General features: G+C 46.9%; 1 protein-coding gene across 3 annotated transcripts in view; it reads right to left on the bottom strand.

The window, feature by feature from the left end:
* TUFT1 (tuftelin 1) overlaps positions 1-18,622 on the bottom strand; it is a 53,126-nt gene that overhangs the window by 9,414 nt on the left and 25,090 nt on the right. For 2 of the 3 annotated variants that reach the window (XM_058660267.1, XM_058660270.1), the window contains 7 exons: positions 18,366-18,467; positions 12,791-12,877; positions 11,505-11,594; positions 10,335-10,388; positions 7,318-7,437; positions 734-862; positions 133-227 (listed from right to left, as the gene is read on the bottom strand). In XM_058660267.1, coding sequence (XP_058516250.1) covers positions 133-227; positions 734-862; positions 7,318-7,437; positions 10,335-10,388; positions 11,505-11,594; positions 12,791-12,877; positions 18,366-18,467 — 677 coding nt within the window. The remainder of the gene's footprint in view (positions 1-132; positions 228-733; positions 863-7,317; positions 7,438-10,334; positions 10,389-11,504; positions 11,595-12,790; positions 12,878-18,365; positions 18,468-18,622) is intronic. The other variant, XM_058660269.1, reaches the window with a different exon arrangement.

Below are 18,622 nucleotides of genomic sequence, written 5' to 3'. Positions count from 1 at the left end.
TGCAGGCTGCACGCCCCACCTCCGCACCCCAAGTGCACAGCGCCAGCTCCCTTCCCAGGCCTGGCCACATGGGAGCTGCAGGCTGCACGCCACCCCCCTGCACCCCAAGTGCACAGTGAATGGGGCCCTTACTTGTCTCTTTCCATTTGGCAGTCTGCGTTCTTGCTCTGGAGTTCCTCTAGGGCCACTTCCCCTTCCCTGACTTTTGCCAGCAAAGCCTGGTGCTCCTGGGTAACCAAGGGAAAGAAGTCAAGGATGAGACGACGATGGCAGCAGCAGCTGTGTTTGGAGCGAGATGGGTACTGCTGGGCCTGGCACAGCTGCCAGAGAGCAGCAGGTCAAGCTGGTTTGATGGGCACCTTTCTCTGGCAAGGATCACCCTTCCCACCCTCAGCACAGGGGCCCTGCCCAACCTCACCCAGCCCCGGCCTGCCTGTCAGTCACGGACGGCTTCTTAGGAACAGTCTGCAAAAGGCCTAAAGCGGCATCTGTGCAAGAACCTCATAGAGGTGGCACTGGGCTCCACTCCTGCTAGGGGCAGACAAGCTAAACGAGAAAAAGACTTATCCATTCCACAAAGAGCTCTCTACCAGGTGCCACTGCTCGGTGTGCCTGCACAGTGCTGTGGGGAAGGACAGCCTCGGGCGCTGCCTGGATCAGTCCCTGGGCTCCTTCTGATGCAGGGGTTCATGCCACAGCAGTAAGAACCCAAGCCCCTCTACCAAGCAATCACCGTCTCCATTCCCAGCAAGCGCCTCTGCAGCTCTATGACTTCAGCCTCTTTCTGCTCCGCTCTGCCCTCCTCTCTCTGGAGGGCCATGTTACTCTGTTCTGCTTCTCGCTGGTACCGGCTCAGCGTGACCTGTGACACAGGATGGAGAAACAGTCAATGATGGCAGAAAACAAAAAGATCTATTGTGGACAAAAACCTTGCTGAAGAATGCTGGACCCAGGATTGGGAAAAGGAGGCAACATGGCTACCACTCCCACAACCCCAAACTGTGTAGGACTGTCACATGGTTGACGACCCCACTTTAAATTCTGTTGACTGAGTGCCCACTCTGTTATTTATTTGAAAGGCAGAGACACAGAGAGAAGAGTAGAAAGAGTTCCCTCTCACTGGTTTATCCCCCAATGCCTGTAGCAGTCAGGATTGAGCCAGGGGCTGGAATTCCATGTCTGTCTCCTGTGTGGGCAGGAGAGAGCCATCATCTGCTTTCTCCTGGGGTGCTCACTGGCAGGAAGGTGGAATGAACTTGGTGGTAGGGCGGGAGGGCAGGGAGGAGCACGGCAGCAGGGGCTGGCACTGTGTATAGTGAATAAAGCCACAGTCGGCCATGCTGGCACCTCTTACGGGCATTGGTTTGCATCCTGGTTGCTCTACTTCTGATCCAGATTCCTGCTAATGGCCTGGGAAAGCAGGGGAGGTTGGGCCGAATGTTCGGGCCCCTGAGCCCATGTGAGATACCTAGAGGATGCTCCTGGCTCTGGCTTGGCCTAACCCTGGTTATTATAGCCATTTGGGGAGTGATCCAGTGGATAAAAGATTTCTCTATGTCTGCTTCTTTCTAACTCTGCCTTTCCAATAAAATAAAAAGATGTATATGTATTTATTGCAAAGGCAGATCTGATTATTGGAGAGAAGGAGAGAAAGCTTTTCTATCCCCTAGTAACTGCAATGGCCAAAGCTGAGCCAATCCGAAGCCAGGAGCCAGGAACTTCTTTCAGGTCTCCCATGTGGATGCAAGGTCCCAAGGCTTTGGGCCATTCTCTGCTGCTTTCCCAGACCACAGCAGTAAGTGGATGGGAAGTGCAGCACCTAGGACATGAACCAGAACCCACATGGGATCCTGACACTTGCAAGATGAGGATTTAGGCAAGGAGCCATCACGTCGGGCCATAAATGTCTACATCTTAAAAGAAAAAAGAAAAGAAGAAGAAGAAATTGGAGGCAGGACTCAAACCCAGACACTCTCATATAGGACCTGGGTGCTCCAAGTGGCAACTTAGCCACTGTGCCCAGTGCCCGCCCTGACTGTTACACTTTGGAAGGTGCAAACACCGCTGTTCAGGGGGCCGACTTCCTCAACCTCACATGAATCTTCCTCCCATTGCCACCCAAGCTTAACCTAAAGCTATGGCTTTCCTACTGATTCAAGAATAAACGGTTCATGCAAAGCCATGTTCTCCTTCCTGTTTTCCCTGCTCTTCCTCACCTTCTTGACAAGGAATATTTCATCTGAAAGGGCTACTGAGCACCATTAGGAAGAAGATGTCTTTTAGCAAAGACAAGAGACCAATTGGGGTGGGATGTTAGATTGTTAGAATAGGAAAGCAAAGCAACCTCTTGCCTCACTCCTTTCTCCTATCGGCATTTTAACAATTCCTCCTAGTTCTTCAGGACTCAGACACCCCATCTCCTTACTTACAGGGCACAGGGGCATCCTCCTAGCCTGGGGAGGAGCCCATGGAGGACCCGCATCCCTCCCTCTTGTAGCACTGAGTGGACCTGACCCAGTCACCTGTGTGCGACCCAGAGTAGCCCAGCAGCTTCAAAACAACCTAGACAATTCCAAGATCACAGACATTCGTGATCGTTATAGCGTTTCCAGCTCTCTGCAGGGTCCTTAACACCCAATAACTGCTCAAGAAAATCATGAATGGAACTGATGTGCATCGAGTCCAAACCTGTCCTTTCACAAGGGAGTCAGCTGAGCTCTTCAACGTTACACAGCTAGCGAATGATCAAGGCAGTGCTAGGACGTGGTTACCCACCCCCGATCCCTGTGTCCCCTGCCTAACTCCATGTTGCCCATCGAATCCAGAGGAGAGAGGGGTGTTCAGTCCAGCAGTTAAAACGCGTTCACCCCACACCCAAGGGCCTGTGTTCAATTCTCACCTCTAACTCTGAACTCCAGCTTCCTGCTGCTGCAGACCCCGCTAGCAGGCAGCAGCAATGGCTCAAATAATTGGGTCCCTGACACTCACAAGGGGAACCTGGATTCTCTTCCAGGCTTCTGGCACTAGCCCAGTCCTGGCATCTGGGAACAGAACCAGTGAATGCCAGCTCTCTCACTCTCTTTTTCTGTCTCCTCAATAAATACATTCTTAAAACATGTGTGTGTATATATATATATATATATATATATTTATTTATTTATTTATTATAAAAATATGAACTCAGAGAACAGCATAAGGACAGTGGTGTTGGGATAACTGGAGGGACAGGGAAACCCATGCTGATGCAGAAAGCTGGGGGGGAAAATAGAAAAAAGAAAAGCAGCAGCAGCAGTCAGGTAACTTCTGGAACACTTAGCCAGCCCTGGGAAGCCTAACACAGTAGCCAGTTTGTCCAGCTTCTCCAGAAGACAGAGTCAGGGAGGGGAAAGTGCCACACAGGGTGGTGTGTCCCTCGGCCCGCAGGCCCTTGTCAGCCACAAACTCCCTACAAATCCTTTCTGACAGCAAGCAGCCAGTAGAACAGGAAACACACGCTAATGGCAGGTTATTCTTCTGCTAATTGACAACCTTGCCCTTCCTCCACCCTTCCCCCTCCCCCAAGTTCACAAAAGTTCAAAAAAGTAAATGCAGAGTCCAACTCCCCGGGACAGCTAGCAAATGGACCCAAGAGAACCACATAGGTCTGAAGCAGACCAGCTCCCAGGATGGGAACTTAAAAGCCAGGGTCCTCGTGGCTGGACAGAAACACTGCCCGCACCCAGGGGATGTGTGCTCAGAACATGTCTTAACAAAGACACTGTCCGGCGCTTGGGACCCTGTACTCCCCTTCTAGCTTTGGGCTCTGCTGGAGAATCACAAGAGCCAGGAGGAAACAGAATGGACACTCTTTGCCCACCAGTCCCTGTAGCTACAACCAGCCGGCCACCACTCTGGCACCTAGTATTGCAGCTGGGTGCTGACACCATGAGGGTAGAGATAACAGCCCTTTCTTCAGACAGCCTTTTAAAGTTTATTTATAGGCGCTAGCCCTGTGGCACAGCAAATAAGGCTGCCACCTATGGTGGCATGCTAATATTCCATGAGGTCACAGGTTCAAGTCCCGGCAGCTCCACTTCCAGTCTAACTCCCTGGGAAAGCAGACGAGGATGGCTCACTGTGAGAGATCCTGAAGAGAAGTTCCTGACTCTTAGCTTTGGACAGGTCCAACTCTAGCAGCTGAGTCCATTTGGGGAGTGAACCAGTGGACAGAAGATCTCTTTCTGTCCCTCCCTATCTCATTCTCTATAATTCTGCCTTTCAAATAAATATATTAAGAAATTTTTTTTAAATGTATTTAAAATGTACATTTTTAAAAATGTATTTATTTTTATTGCAAAGTCAGATATACAGAGAGGAGGAGAGACAGAGAGGAAGATCTTCCGTCCAATGATTCACTCCCCCAGTGGCTGCAATGGCCGGTGCTGCGCTGATCTGAAGCCAGGAGCCAGGAGCTTCTTCCAGGTCTCCCATGTGGGTGCAGGGTACCAAGGCTTTGGGCCATCCTTGACTGCTTTCCCAGGCCACAAGCAGGGAGCTGGATGGGAAGTGGAGCTGCTGGGAATAGAACCGGCACTCATATGGGATCCCGGCAAGGACTTTAATTGCTAGGTTACTGTGCCAGGCCCCAAATTAATATATCTTCTAAAATATATATATACATATGTATTTATTTATTTATTTATTTGCGAGGCAGAAAGCCAGAGTTCTGATCTCACTCCAAATGCCCACAACGGCCAGCGCTGGGCACAGGTTGAAACTGGAAGTCTGAAGCCAGGATTTAACCCAGGTCTCCCACACGGGTGGCAGGAACACAGCCATCTGAGCCATCACTGTTGCTTCCCTGTGTCTGCATTAGCAGGCAGATAAGAGCAGGAGCTTTACCCAGCACACTTTGGGATACAGGTGTCTTCGCTGCTAGGCCCAACGCCCACCCTAAGAGCAGCCCCTTCTAAATGGTGGGCTGTTGGCTGCCATGGTCAGGGGCCTTCCACGCTGAAGAGCCAGGGTGCTGGGCTCAGGCTCTGGAGTGCAGAGCCACAGGTCCCTCATACCTCTTGCTGTGTGGTCAAAACCAGAAAGTATTTCTGGATTTTCTGCAACTTCATAATGTCTGGAAACATGAAAATTTCTTTGCAATATTCACAACCTGACCAGGGCTGTGGCTGCACCCGCCCCTTCTTCCTGCTTTGTTCCTTTTAAAAAGGGGGGACGGTCAAGGATGGGAATGGCTGATGACAGAATTGATAAAGCTCCAGCCAAATTATTCAAATTGTGGAATGTGAAATAGATACAGCTAACACTCCTTTCCTACAAGGCTTTTTGTTCTAAGGCCATAAACTAATCTTAATATTGTCCTCAGTCAGAACTACACACAATAGGAAAAAAATCTGCTTGTTAAACTGATAAGCAAAAAATGTAATAACTTATATTATTATATATTATATTATTATTATAAAGTCATAAAGGGATCTCACATGCCTTTTTCCCTCCCTCAGCACACGTGTGAGGTGTTATTTCATGATTCCTTTTTGTAAAAGGTGAAACTCATGTTTAAGGAAGTGAAAGTGCTGGAAACTGTAAGTTAACAGCTGGTACCCTGGTACAGCAGGCTGATCTTCCCACCTGTGGCACTGGTGGGCACCAGTTTCAGTTCCGGCTGCTCCACTTCTGTCCAGCTCCCTGCTAATAGTCTGGGAAAACAGCAGATGACCCAAGTGCCTGGGACCCTGCACCCATGTGAGAGACCCAGAACAGGCCCCTGAATTTGGACCAGAACAGCTCCAGCCATCTGGGGAATGAACCAGAAGATACAAGATCTACTGCTCCCTCTCCTTTATAACTCTGCCTTTCAAATAAAAACAATTAAGCTCAGGGACAAACAAACAAACAAAAACCTGTAACCTAGACACAGTTGATCACACCTGATTTCTTCATTACTCTCTCACTTCTCTCAATAAGTTCCATGAAAAAGTAAAGCTGAAGCTTTCTTCTTTCTACCAGTTCTCAGCATGCCTAGGCAGGATTCAATGCTATCATAACATATTTATGACATTAAAAATGCTGTGGATGAACAATAGCAGGTAACAGATGGTTAATTCATAGAGTTGTTTGGAAAAACTGCCCAGTGAACTTCATTTTATATTCAAATAACTTTTTAGAAAGTATACACAGGGCCCGGCGGCGTGGCCTAGCGGCTAAAGTCCTCGCCTTGAAAGCCCTGGGATCCCATATGGGTGCCGGTTCTAATCCCGGCAGCTCCACTTCCCATCCAGCTCCCTGCTTGTGGCCTGGGAAAGCAGTCGAGGACGGCCCAAAGCTTTGGGACACTGCACCCGTGTAGGAGACCCGGAAGAGGTTCCAGGTTCCCGGCTTCGGATCAGCGCGCACCGGCCGTTGCGGCTCACTTGGGGAGTGAATCATCGGACGGAAGATCTTCCTCTCTGTCTCTCCTCCTCTGTGTATATCTGGCTGTAATAAAATAAATAAATCTTTAAAAAAGAAAAAAAAAAGAAAGTATACACAAAACCTCATATACTTTCAATTGTAGAGAGCCTTCTCTTGTTAATTAAAAGTTTGTGTTTCCTAAAAATTCTATAATAATCTACTCATAATACTTCCTTAAAAAAAATCTATCACTGCATTTTGTTTTGTTTTGTTTTTAACTGGAACGGTAGATTTACAGAAAGGAAGGACAGAAAGATCTTCCATCCACTGGTTCACTCCCCCAAATGACTGCAACAACCAGGGCCAAGCAGATCTGAAGCCAGGAGCCAAGAGCTTCTTCCAGGTCTCCCACACGGGTGCAGGGAGCTGGAGGGGAGTCGAGCAGCTGGAATATGAAATGATGCCTATATGGAATCCTGGTGCATGCAAAGCATGGACTTTAGCCACTAGGCTATCACGTTGGGCCCAAAAATGTATTACTTTTATAACAATATAGTATAATATAGTAAAGCTAAGTCCTCTGACTTTATGGTCATAGTTCTTTATATCTTTACTTACCTGAAAGAGTTACAGAGAAGTCACACACACGCATACAAAGATATTTTTCATCAGCAACTCTGTTTTTCAAATACACACACACACACACACACACACACACACACACATACACAACTGAACTGTGGGCTAGACGGACCAGCAAACACTACAAACGTCCAGGAGAAAGGCAGGGAGAGCTCCAGGCCTTAAAGCCTTGCCTTTCTAGTCGGTGGCACCCAGCTAGAAACACATGAACTCCATGTCAAGAAAGTCCTTGGCACCTGCATCCAGTCGCCCATCCCTGGGGGCACCTGCACCCTCCATCTCAAATCTCACCTCAAAAGCCACACGGTCTGACTGGTGTTGCCGCTCGACCTCCTGGAGCTTGGCAAGCAAGTCCCGCACGGTCTGCCTTAAGCTCTCAGCATCTTCATTTGCGTAGGTGTCCGCCTGCAGCTGGTGAAACAGAGAGGGAAGGTGGAGCCACTGTCTTTGTGACCTTGTGAGAGCAGGTCCCCTCCCTGGCACAGCCTGGTATAGCTCTCACACAAAAGAGCTTAACAAGGAGAGGGGAGAGGGTTTGTACTGTTGGCCAACAGTTCTGAGTTATCCAAAGGAAAACATTCTTCCTTTGTAGCGACAGAACTTAGCTGACCTCAGCTAAGTTCACTCCTCTGTTGTAGGACACGTTCCGTCATTCACACACGTTATCCACTACACGGTTTCCTGATGGGCAGGTGTCTCCAACTTGGCATGCAGCCTACTTGTCCACCCTCTGTCAGCCTAGAGCTCTCTGAGAGCAGGGCGCCTGCAGGTCCCTCAGGAAGAGGGCTCTCCAAGCAAGGACAGGGCCTGTGCCACAACATCACAGGAGAGCACCTCCTACCCCTGCATGTATGTCATGTTCTGCTCTGCACCGAGCAGGGAGGTGGGCTTTGAAGGGTTACTGACGGATGGACAAGGAGAGGGTAACACAACCCCACCCAATGAGGAGTGCAGGCACCTGGCTGAATGTGGAAAAAGGTGTCTCATCAAGGTGACTGCTCAGCCTCTTTCCCAGACACACCCAGCCGTGGGCTGCTGGTTATAGGGCTGAGCCGGCGACGTGTAGGGTCTTGCCCCCAGCTCAGCAGCACCAGCCCAACCGACACTTGGGCTACAAGCTCCCATGGGAGTTAGACAGACAAAAAAAAAAAAAAAAAAAAAAAAAAATCTCTCGCCTTCCTCACTCAGCAGGAAGTGGCAACACTTTAGGACCAGGGCACAGAGCAGGGAGAGAGGGTCCCTGTCACTGTCGCATACCAGGTCCTGTGAACTGGTGGAATTTTCCTTGTGAAGCTGTGAGAATTCAGACTCCCCACCACACCCTGCCTCACGGGCTACCCCAGAAACGAGCCAGATAATATCCAGCAGGGCCTGGAGCTCGTGAGAAGAAAGGCTGAAGGGATATCACTGGTTATTATTATAATTTGTGGCCAACAATGTATTTTTGCCAAATGGGATGATTCAAGGGGAAGAAAAAAAATATCGAAACTGCACATGGAAAACAAGTAGCTGGAATCACAACCATTTCAAGTCTAGATGTCAGCGAATCAGCTAATTCCCCCAGTACACCCGTCTAGGCTGCTGAGATTAGAAAAAGGAGGGGGGGGGATGTTTGCCTAGAACATAAATCATGTATTTATTTCAAACAGGGTTCTCATAAGACTATTTTGTGGCATGGAACTTTTTTCATGAAGATAACATCTCATGGTATGAAGGAACACGAGTTATACAATTTTACATGGAGGAGGCAGAAACAACAAACTAGTTTTGACTACAGCGATGCAGAGCTGCTAAAAACACTGGCTGGAGTGGGGGAGCGTGTGGGAACCAGGGTGGGGAGAGGAAAAAGGCACAACTCCAGTCTTCAGGTGAATGCCAAAAAGAATGGCACTGTCAGGCCTTGAAGGGACCCATGCTGGTAACACACTATGAACTCTCACTATTTTTGACTTCTCAAAAAAACACAACAGCAACCAAAGGGAAATAACCCTAAAGCTATCTATAGCACAATCTCAATATTGTAATTATATACTCGAATTGAAGGAAAGACAAAGAAATTTCATCAAACTGGCCTGGCCTTCTAGGTAGATTAAAATAGGTATCATTTATTATTTCAACTTTTTTGTGTTTCAAGATTTCTCCAAGCCCCTAATAATACTCAGATCTTATTTTAGCACAAAAATACAACAAGCATTAAAAAAAAAAACTACAGGAGGAAATATTACACAGTTATACAAAAGAACAAAGTAGATCCATATAATTCTTCAGTTTAAAAAAAATAAAAACAATCAAGGAACAATGTCTTTACTATGTCTTTACAATGACCCTGAATTTGTGAAAATATATAGACTACACACACACACACATATATATATATATGACATTTAAAAAAAGATTTATTTTATTTGGAAAGGCATATTTAGACAGAGAAGGAGAGACAGAAAGATCTCCCATCTGTTGGTTCACTGTCTAAGTGGCTGCAATAGGCTAGAGCTAAGCCTATCCGAAGCCAGGATCCAGGAGCTTCTTCTGGATTCCCCATGTGGACACAGGGTCCCAAGGTTTTGGGCTGTCCTCGACTGCTTTCCCAGGCCACAGGCAGGGAACTGGATGGGAAGTGGAGCAGCCAGGACACGAACTGGCACCCATATGGGATTCCGGCGCTTACAGGACAAGGATTAGCTAACTGAGCCTTCACACCAGGCCCCCCCCATACATACATACATAGATACATGTATATATATACATGTATATATACATACACATGTATCTATGTATGTATACTTTTAACACAGTATGTATTTAACATATGTAGCATTTAAGCCTGACTGTCCGTATATAGACAAACACTCTAGAATACTGGTACTCACTTTGCCTACATAACAGAAAGATCACCTGAAGATTGTCTAAAGGTCTCAGGGCCCAGGCCATCCCGCAGAACATTAAGATGCAATCTCTGGGGATGGGACCCTGAAGTAGTACTCCTTTGAAGACTCACAGGGCTCTGGATGGCTCCAGGTCCTCAGTCAGTCCCTTGCTGCCTCTGGGCCAAGAGTGTGGGGAAGGGAGAGTCCCACTGTCTATATTTCTTGATTGTTCGGATTTTTATATCAAGTAGTTATTTCTGTTGAGTGAGGGTACTTAAAATAGTGTGTAAAAAGCAGAAACAAAAGGTAATGCGCATTTTCTGTACACTTCTTGAAGAACTCGGATACATAAAGAGAAGGAGATAGAAAGTACAAGGGGGGAGGAGGAGTTCCTGCCCCCGGCTAGACAGCAGTCCGCAGAGGGTCCGCTCTGCAGCCTACCTCGTACGGGGCCGAGGCACTCTGACTCCAGCCATGGGGCTTTTCTAACACCACCTTTTCAGAGAAAAATAAAACTGGTTAGTAAAACCAACGCACATAATCAACTTGGAAACACCATTTTCCAAGACCTCACACCTTAGAGCAGGGAGGAAGAAAGGGACGGAGGGTGGGTGGGAAGATGGAGAGGGTTGGGGGAGAGCCACAGAAGCCAAAAGGGGTGGAGGATGTCCGTGGCCTGGACAGGAAGGAAGAAAGAAGCCTCAGGCTGAAAGCTTGCTGCAGATTGTAAAAGCAGAGAGGGCCCCCTCTTGCTAGGATACAGGCAGCTGCTTGCCCCAAACAAAGAGTTGCCCTTGCCCTCCGGGGATGCTGACAAGGTTTAACAAAGCCTGGATCAAAATCGGAAGCAGCTTTCAATTCAATTCTGCCCAGCCCTAAGCCTGGATATCCACAGGACTGCCGACTCGGGCCAAAGAAACTTTGGGCCCCATCTCTGACGTAGTAGTTCTTTTGCCACCTGACCAAGTTCCTTTGATAGGCCAGAGGTAAATTGAAGTACCAGAAATACCCTGTGATGCAGAGGCTACATGGCTTAGAGCAGTGCTGCTCCCCTGCAGGGGAATCTGGGGGAAGGACTACTTTGAAAAAACAGATGACCCCAACTCCCGCCTGCTGTGCTCAAACCAACTACGTAAAGGAGGGTCAAAGGGCAGCTCTCCTAAGGATGTTGTCATTCTCGGATGTTGCCAAAGCTGAGGCAGGATTATCCACCCCCAGGAGCAACTTTTGCAAGGCTCCAAATGAAGCAAGATCAACTTATGAGCGATGGGATTTATAGGGGATTGTATTTGGGAAGACTGTCTTACTAGAAGACATACACAGAATCCTTATAGTTAAGAGGCTTTGCCGATGACCCCCAAGAATTAACTGATACAAGCTCAGTGTCTGCATAGTGTTTTAGCAGCTTGTGCACTTAGAGGCTGACAAGGTTAAGCGCGGGAGCTTGTCTGCCAGACAGCACACACTAGATTGTGAGCACCGGGCAAAGCCAGCATCACTTATCCCTTCTGCCTTCCTGGCAGCGGTGCCAGACTTGGTACACAGCGGTGAAGCCCACATGAGATTCTCTGGCAGATCTCCCCTCCTCAGGGGGAAGACGGGTCATGTTACCTGTATCTCCTGCCGCTGGGAAGTGCCTCCTGGATCTCTGTCAAGCTTGCTGCTGATATCCTCCCGGAGCTTTTGCAGACAGTTTCTGGCCTGGCAGGGAGGACAGGAACCTTGAACGTTAGGGGAGGGAAAGAGAAGGTGCTCACCCACCTTCGTGCCCCACCCCCACCTGTACCTGCACCACCTTTACAAGCAATAAAATAAACAAGTCCCTGCCCTAGTATTACTAACATGCTAGCTGGGAAGATGCACACTGCTGGAGACAAGTAAAATGCGTACCACATTCTATACTGATCTGGGCCATGGAGAGACATGAGCCAGTGGAGGGAGAGAGCGCTGTGAGGTGGGGGGGATGGCCAACAATTTCAGACTGCATGGCTGGAACATAGTGGGAAGTGTGAGCTACCTGGTAAGTATTTGTCGATAACTGATCGCATGAAAAGGATAAAAACATTTGAACACGTGGGAGGGGCTGATGGTCACTTCGGAGGGAGCACAGAACCCATAAAGAAGGAAGACAGGGACTGGTGATACAGCATGGTGGGCGAAGCTGTCACTGTGATGTTCCATTAGAACGCTGATTCGAATCTTGGCTGCTCTGCTTCCAATGCAACTGCCTGCTAATGCATCTGGGAAGGCAACGGAAGATGGCCTGAGTGCTTCAGTTCCTGCCACCCACTGGGGAGACCAGGTAGAGCTTCTGGCTCCTGGCTTAGCTCTGGTCCAACCTTGGCCACTGAAGCCATCTGGGGAGAACCAGGGGATGAAAGATCCCACTCTGCCTTTCAAATAAATACATCTTTTTAAAAAATGAAACAAAGGGCCCAGCACAATAGCATAGTGGTTAAGGTCCTTGCTTTGAACACGCCAGGATCCCATATGGGTGCCAGTTCTAATCCCAGCAGCCCCACTTCCCATCTTGTGGCCTGGTAAGCAGTCGAGGACGGCCCAAAGCCTTGGGACCCTGCACCTGTGTGGAAGACCCAGAAGAGGCTCCTGGATTCGGATTGGCTCAGCTCCAGCCTGTTGCAGCTGCTTGGGGAGGGAAGATCTTCCTCTCTGTCTCTCCTCTCTGTATATCCGCTTTTCCAATAAAAATAAATAAATCTTTTTTTAAAAATGAAACAAAACAAACAAACAAAAAATAGATCATTTGGGTAGAGGACTAGTGGATGAAAGAGCTTTTTTTGCCTTTCAAATAATTAAATATTTTAAAAAAACCAGGAAGTAAAAAACTGAGCTTTACAAAAGTGTCCTGGACACCCCTCAGAGTGAGGGGTACCCACCTCCTGGATATACTGGACCTCACTCTTGAGCTGATTAATGTTCTTCTCGTGGATCATCTTATCTCCAGACCGTCCCTTCAAGTACACCTGAAATAGGAAAGGCAGGTCTCATGAGTCAGGAACTGAAAGTTCAAGTGACTTCCACGCAAACCAGCACCTCCCACACGTCTGCTAGCCTCCTAGGAGACAATGTAGTGTGATTTAGATCAGGGGACTAAAAGAATGTTTCCTTTCTGATCTATCAAGTCTGTTTCTGGAAACTTAACCTGATGCCATCCGTGTAGCTAAACAACACTGTAGCAATCCTGGTGCAAGGAGGCATGGAGAATGCAGGGAAAACACTCATCTCCCAGCCTGATTCTATGGAAAAGGACTCCGTAAGGGGGACTGAAACACTCTGAGAAAGTATTTCTGTGGTTTTTATGTCTTAAAAATACACGCACAAATTTAGTGTTCAGCAAAATACCATGTATGGCTACAAAAAAAAAAAAATGAAAACAACAAAAATGTCCAATACTGGATGTGTAGTTAAACAGATTATAGTTAAGTCTAGAATAGTATAGAAACTAGCATGTTAAAATGCCAAATCTTTACACTTGTAGACACAGAAGATGCTGTAGTTAAAGTGTATCTGTGCGGGGGGAGCAGGTTGTAGAACAGAATGTGTGATCTTTTTTTTTTTTTTTCAAATACATCTACATGCGGAAGGCATGAGGCTACAGAAAACTATGTTAACAATACTACACTGATAGCATGATGAGTTAGTTCTACTTTCTTCTGGGACATAAAATGACTTTAACTAAGGAAAAGCAATGAAAGGACTCTAAACAGGGAAAAAATAAAGCTATTTCTATTTGCAGATGATCTAATCTTAAATTCATATGCAGAACGTCCTAAAAATTTCACTAAAAATCTATTAAGGTAGCAAATAAATGCAGCAAGGTTGGAGGAAACAATATCAATATAAAATTAACCATATTTCTGTCTAGACTAAAACAGTCCAAAATGAAAGTAAGAACCCAAGTCTGGGGCTGTATCGTGGCACAGTAGGTAGACCACTGCCTGTAATGCTTACATCCCACACCGTACTGACTCAAGATGTCGCTGCTATACTTCTGATCCAGTTCCCTGCAGTTGAGGATGGCTCAAAGCCTTAGGACCCAGCATCCAAGTGGGAGACCCTGAAGAAACTTCTGATTACTGGCTTCAGATCAGCTCCAATCTGCCAGGTGCAGCCACATAGGGAGTAAACCAGAGGATGGAAGATTTTTCTGTCTTTATCTATGTAAATCCACCTTTCCAATAAAAATAAATAAATCCTTAAAAAAATAAAAAGTGAGTGGGATTTCATGTAAAGTATAATTAAAAAGTGAAATCAATTCTACTTATAATAGCACCAAAAAGAAAAAAAAAACTAGGAATCAAGGTAACAAAAGCTTAAGACTTATTATTCAGAAATGAAAAAAATATTGTTGAAAGAAATAAAAGACCTAGAAAAAGAGAGAGAACATCTTACTTCAATAGATTGGAAAAGTATAAATTTTTTTTTTATTGGAAAGTCAGATTTATAGAAAGAGAAACAGAGAGATCTTCCATCCGCTGGTTTACTCCCCAAGCAGCCACACTGGCCAGAGCTGAACCAATCCAAAGCCAGAAGCCAGGAACTTCTTCCAGGTCTCCCACATGGGTGCAGGGTCCCAAGGCTTTGGGCCATCCTCAACTGTTTTCCCAGGCCACAGGCAGGAAGCTGGATGGGAGTGGAGTACTGGGATACAAACTTTTAGTCACTAGGCTACCGCGCCAGACCCAGAAAACTCAAAATTGTTAAAACAGCAATACTCCAGGGTCAACACAATAGCACAACTGACTAATCTTCCACTCCCAGGTGCTGGGATCCCATTTAGGCACTGGTTTGCATCTCGGCTGCTCTGAAAAGCAGTGGAGGATGGCCCAAGTTTTTGGGATTCTGCACCCACATGGAAGACCCAAAAGAAGCTCCTGGCTCCTGTGTTTGGATCTGCTCAGCTCTGGCTGTTGCAGCCATTTGGGGAGTGAACCAGTGTATGGAAGATCTTTCTGTCTCTCCTCTCCACAAATCTGCCTTTCCAATAAAAACAAATAAATTTTATAAAAAAGACAGCAATACTCTCCAAACTGACTGACAAAATAAAATACACTTCCTATCAAAATCCAGGCTAGCTTCCTTGCAAAAACTGATCCTAACATTCATATGAAAAAATGCAATAGATCTTGAATAGCTAAAAAAAAAAATAATAACCAAAACAAGCAAACAAGCAAAAACAAAAAAGAACATAGGTGGAAGCTAGCTTTTTCCAATTTCAAACTAATTCAAAGCTAAGGTGATCAAGACAGCATGGCACCTGCATAAGAACACGAGGGAGAAGGGAGCTCCACAACCTGCTGGGACAACTGAGCATCTACAAGCGAAAGAACAAAGCTGAACTCCTTCCTCCTACTACACAAAAAATCATTTCAAACTGGGTCATAGATCTATTCATAAGATCAAAAACTGTATCTCTTAAAGAAAACATAGGAATAAACCTTGGGTTAGACAAGCCTTAGATATGACACCAAAAGTAGAAGCAATAAAAGACTAAGTAGACAAATTGAACATCATCAGAATCAAAAACTTGGGCGAGCTGGCACAGCAGGTTGAGCAAGCATCCCATGCAGAACTGGTTCCAGTCCTGGCTGATCTAGCTGCCTCCTAATGTGCCTGGGGAAGCAAAGGAAAATGGCTTAAGTGCTTGGGCTCCGGCACCCACATAGGACGCCTGAATGGAGTTCCAGGTGCTTGGCTTCAGTCTCAAATACTGTGGCCAGCTGGGGAATAAAGCAGCAGATGGAAGATCTCTTTTTTACTCTTTCTTGATCTCTCCTTCTCCATCTGGCACTCTGCCTTTCAAAATAAATAAAAATAAAACCTGGCGGCTAGTGATGTGGCACAAGGGATTAAGCTGCTGCCAGCAACATCAGCATCATGTATCAGAGAACTGGTTCAAGTCCCAGCCACTCCACTTGTGATCTAGCACCTGGATAATGCACCTGGAAAACCAGACGATGGTCCAAGTGCTTCAGTCTCTGCACTCATGTGGGAGACCCAGATGGCTTCCAACTGGCCCAGCCTCTTTTGGGAAGAAAATTAGCAGGTCTAAGATCTATTCCCACCCCACCTTTAATTCTTTGCAATAAATAAATAATAAACAAATATTAAAAAAAAAAAATCTTCTGGGCCTGGCACGGTGGCCTAGCAGCTAAAGTTCTCGCCTTACACACGCTGGAATCCCATATGGGTGCTGTTTCTAATCCTGGTGGCCCCACTTCCCATCTACCTCCCTGCTTGTGGCCTGAGAAAGCTTGTGGCCTGACACAAAGCCTTGGAACCCTGCACCTGCATGGGAGACCCGGAAGAAGTTCCTGGCTTCGTACTGGCTCAGCTCTGGCCATTGTGGCCACTTGGGAATTGAATCACCTGACAGAAGATCATCTTCTCTGTATATCTAACTTTCCAATAAAAATGAAATAATAAATCTTTAAAAAAATCTTCTAAAAATTGAAAAACTTCCGTATTTTAAAGGCTATCATTAAGAAAGAAGGGGCTGACACCATGTTACATTAGGTTAGGCCTCATCCTACACTGTGAATATCCCATATGGTTGTCAGTTCATATCGCAGCTGCTCTACTTTCAATCCAGATTCCTGCTTATGGCCTGGGGAAGCAGTGGAGGATACCCTGAGGCCTTGGGCCCCTGTATCCATATAACAGACCAGGAAGAAGGTCCTGGCTCCTGCTTTGGACTGAGTTCAGCACCAGCTGTTGTGGCCATTTGGGGAGTGAACCAGCAGATGGAACATCACTCTCTGTCTCTCCTTTCCTATGTAACTCTGCATTTCAAATAAAAAGAAAACAGATCTTAAGGGAAAAAATAAAGAAGAGGAGGGCTAGTGTTATCATACAGTGAGTTACGCCATGACCTACAGTGCTGGCATCTCATATGGACGCCGGTTCCAATCCTAGCTGCTTCATTCCTGATCAAGTCCCCTGGTAACACTCCTGGGAAAGTAGGGGAAGATGGTCCAGGTCACTGGACTGCAGTATTCCCACAAGAAAGATCTTCCATCCATTGGTTCACTCCCCAAGTGGCCACAATGGTCAGAGCTGAGCCAATCTGAAGTCAGGAGAAGGGAGTTTCTTCTGGGTTCTCCCATGTAGGTGCAGGTTCCCAAGGTTTTGGGCTATCTTTCACTGCTTTCCAGGCCACAAGCAGGGAGCTGTGTGGAAAGCAGAGCAGCCAGAATTAGAACTGGCCCATATGGGATCCCAGCGCTTGAAGGGGGAGGATTAGCCAACTGAGTCACTGCGCTGTACCCAAAAAGTTATTTTTCCTAAAGAGAAAATGAATGGGCATTTGGCACAGCAGCTAAGGGGCCACTTAGGATGCCTGAACCCTGACAGCTGGTTTGAATCTCAGTTTCTCTACTTCCAGTCCAGCTCTTGCCAATAAACACCCTAGGGGCAGCCAGTGATGGCTCAAGTACTTAGGTCCCTGGCATCCACACGACAGACCTGGATTAGATGCTGTGCCTCTGGCTTTGCCCCATTCTGACCCTGGCTGTTGCAAGCATATGGGGCATGCACCTCAGTCGGATGATTTCTTTCTCTCTTTCAAATCACATGAAAATAAGCAAAAAATAATTAAAATGAAAGAAAAGGAAGGGCAGGTGATTAGCTGGATAGCGCAGATGCCATGTCTTATGTCTGAGCACCTAGATTCCATGCCCAGCTCTGGTTCCTGAGCCCATTTTCCTGCGAACTCAAATCTCAGGAGGTAGCAAGGATGGTTCAGGTAACTGGGTCTCTGCCATCTATGTGGAAAACCTGGTTTGAGTTCCTGGCTCCTGGCTTCTCCTGGCCAAAGCAGGTTGTTGCATGCATTTCAGGAGTACACCAGCAAATGGGAGTTTAGCTTCTCTCTCTCTCTGCCTCATAAATTAATTACTTAATGAAACATTCTTTATCTGAAAGACAGGGGCAAAGAGAGATCTTCTATTCTTTGGTTCACCATATGAACAAAACAGCTGGGGCTCAGGCAGGCGAAAGCCAAGAGTCAAAAACTATATCCAGGTTTCCCATGTGGGTAGCAAGGACCCAAACACTTACCTCATCATGGCTGTCTCCCAGGGTACGAGGCAGCAGAAAACTGGAATCAGAAGTAAAGCCAAGATTCCAATGCTAAGCACTCCAACATAGGATTCAGGTATCTCAGACAGCATCTTAACCCCCGTGCCAGACACTTACCCCAACTATGCTAACTCACCCCAGCCATCCCCAAACTGGGAGCCAGGAGGCAGCGGGTCATTCTCAGTAGACTGTGGTTCCCTTCTATGTAACTGAAATCCATATGTCCAGGAGTCAACCAGGACCCAACTCTTGATCTAGTTCCTTCTAGTCAAGACTCTAGTTAGTTCCCTTTGGTGATGTCACCTGCTCCCTTCCAGGGAGGCAGCCTATAGGGAGAAAGGAGAGAGCGAAAGTGGAGGTGAACTAGCTTACCTTAATGATCTCCTCATGTCCATCATTGGATTCTATCAATTCTGAGGCCAGAGAATGACCAGCTGAGTGGCTGGACACCATGGCATAGGTCTTCCGGGCCGCCTATCCGAAAAAGGAAGAGAAAAATAGAAGTGGCTCAAAAACCACACGGCAAGCCTGCAATGCCTGCCCCTCGACCAGTGCAAAAGACCTGCTCCTCCAAAGATGGGAAGGGTTAGTCTGATTTCCACCTCCAGAAATCCACTTTGGAAATCTTA

The sequence above is a fragment of the Ochotona princeps genome, chromosome 2 (genome assembly GCF_030435755.1).
Source record: "Ochotona princeps isolate mOchPri1 chromosome 2, mOchPri1.hap1, whole genome shotgun sequence".
NCBI classification, from domain to species: Eukaryota; Metazoa; Chordata; class Mammalia; order Lagomorpha; family Ochotonidae; genus Ochotona; species Ochotona princeps.
This window is presented reverse-complemented; position numbering and strand designations above follow the sequence as displayed.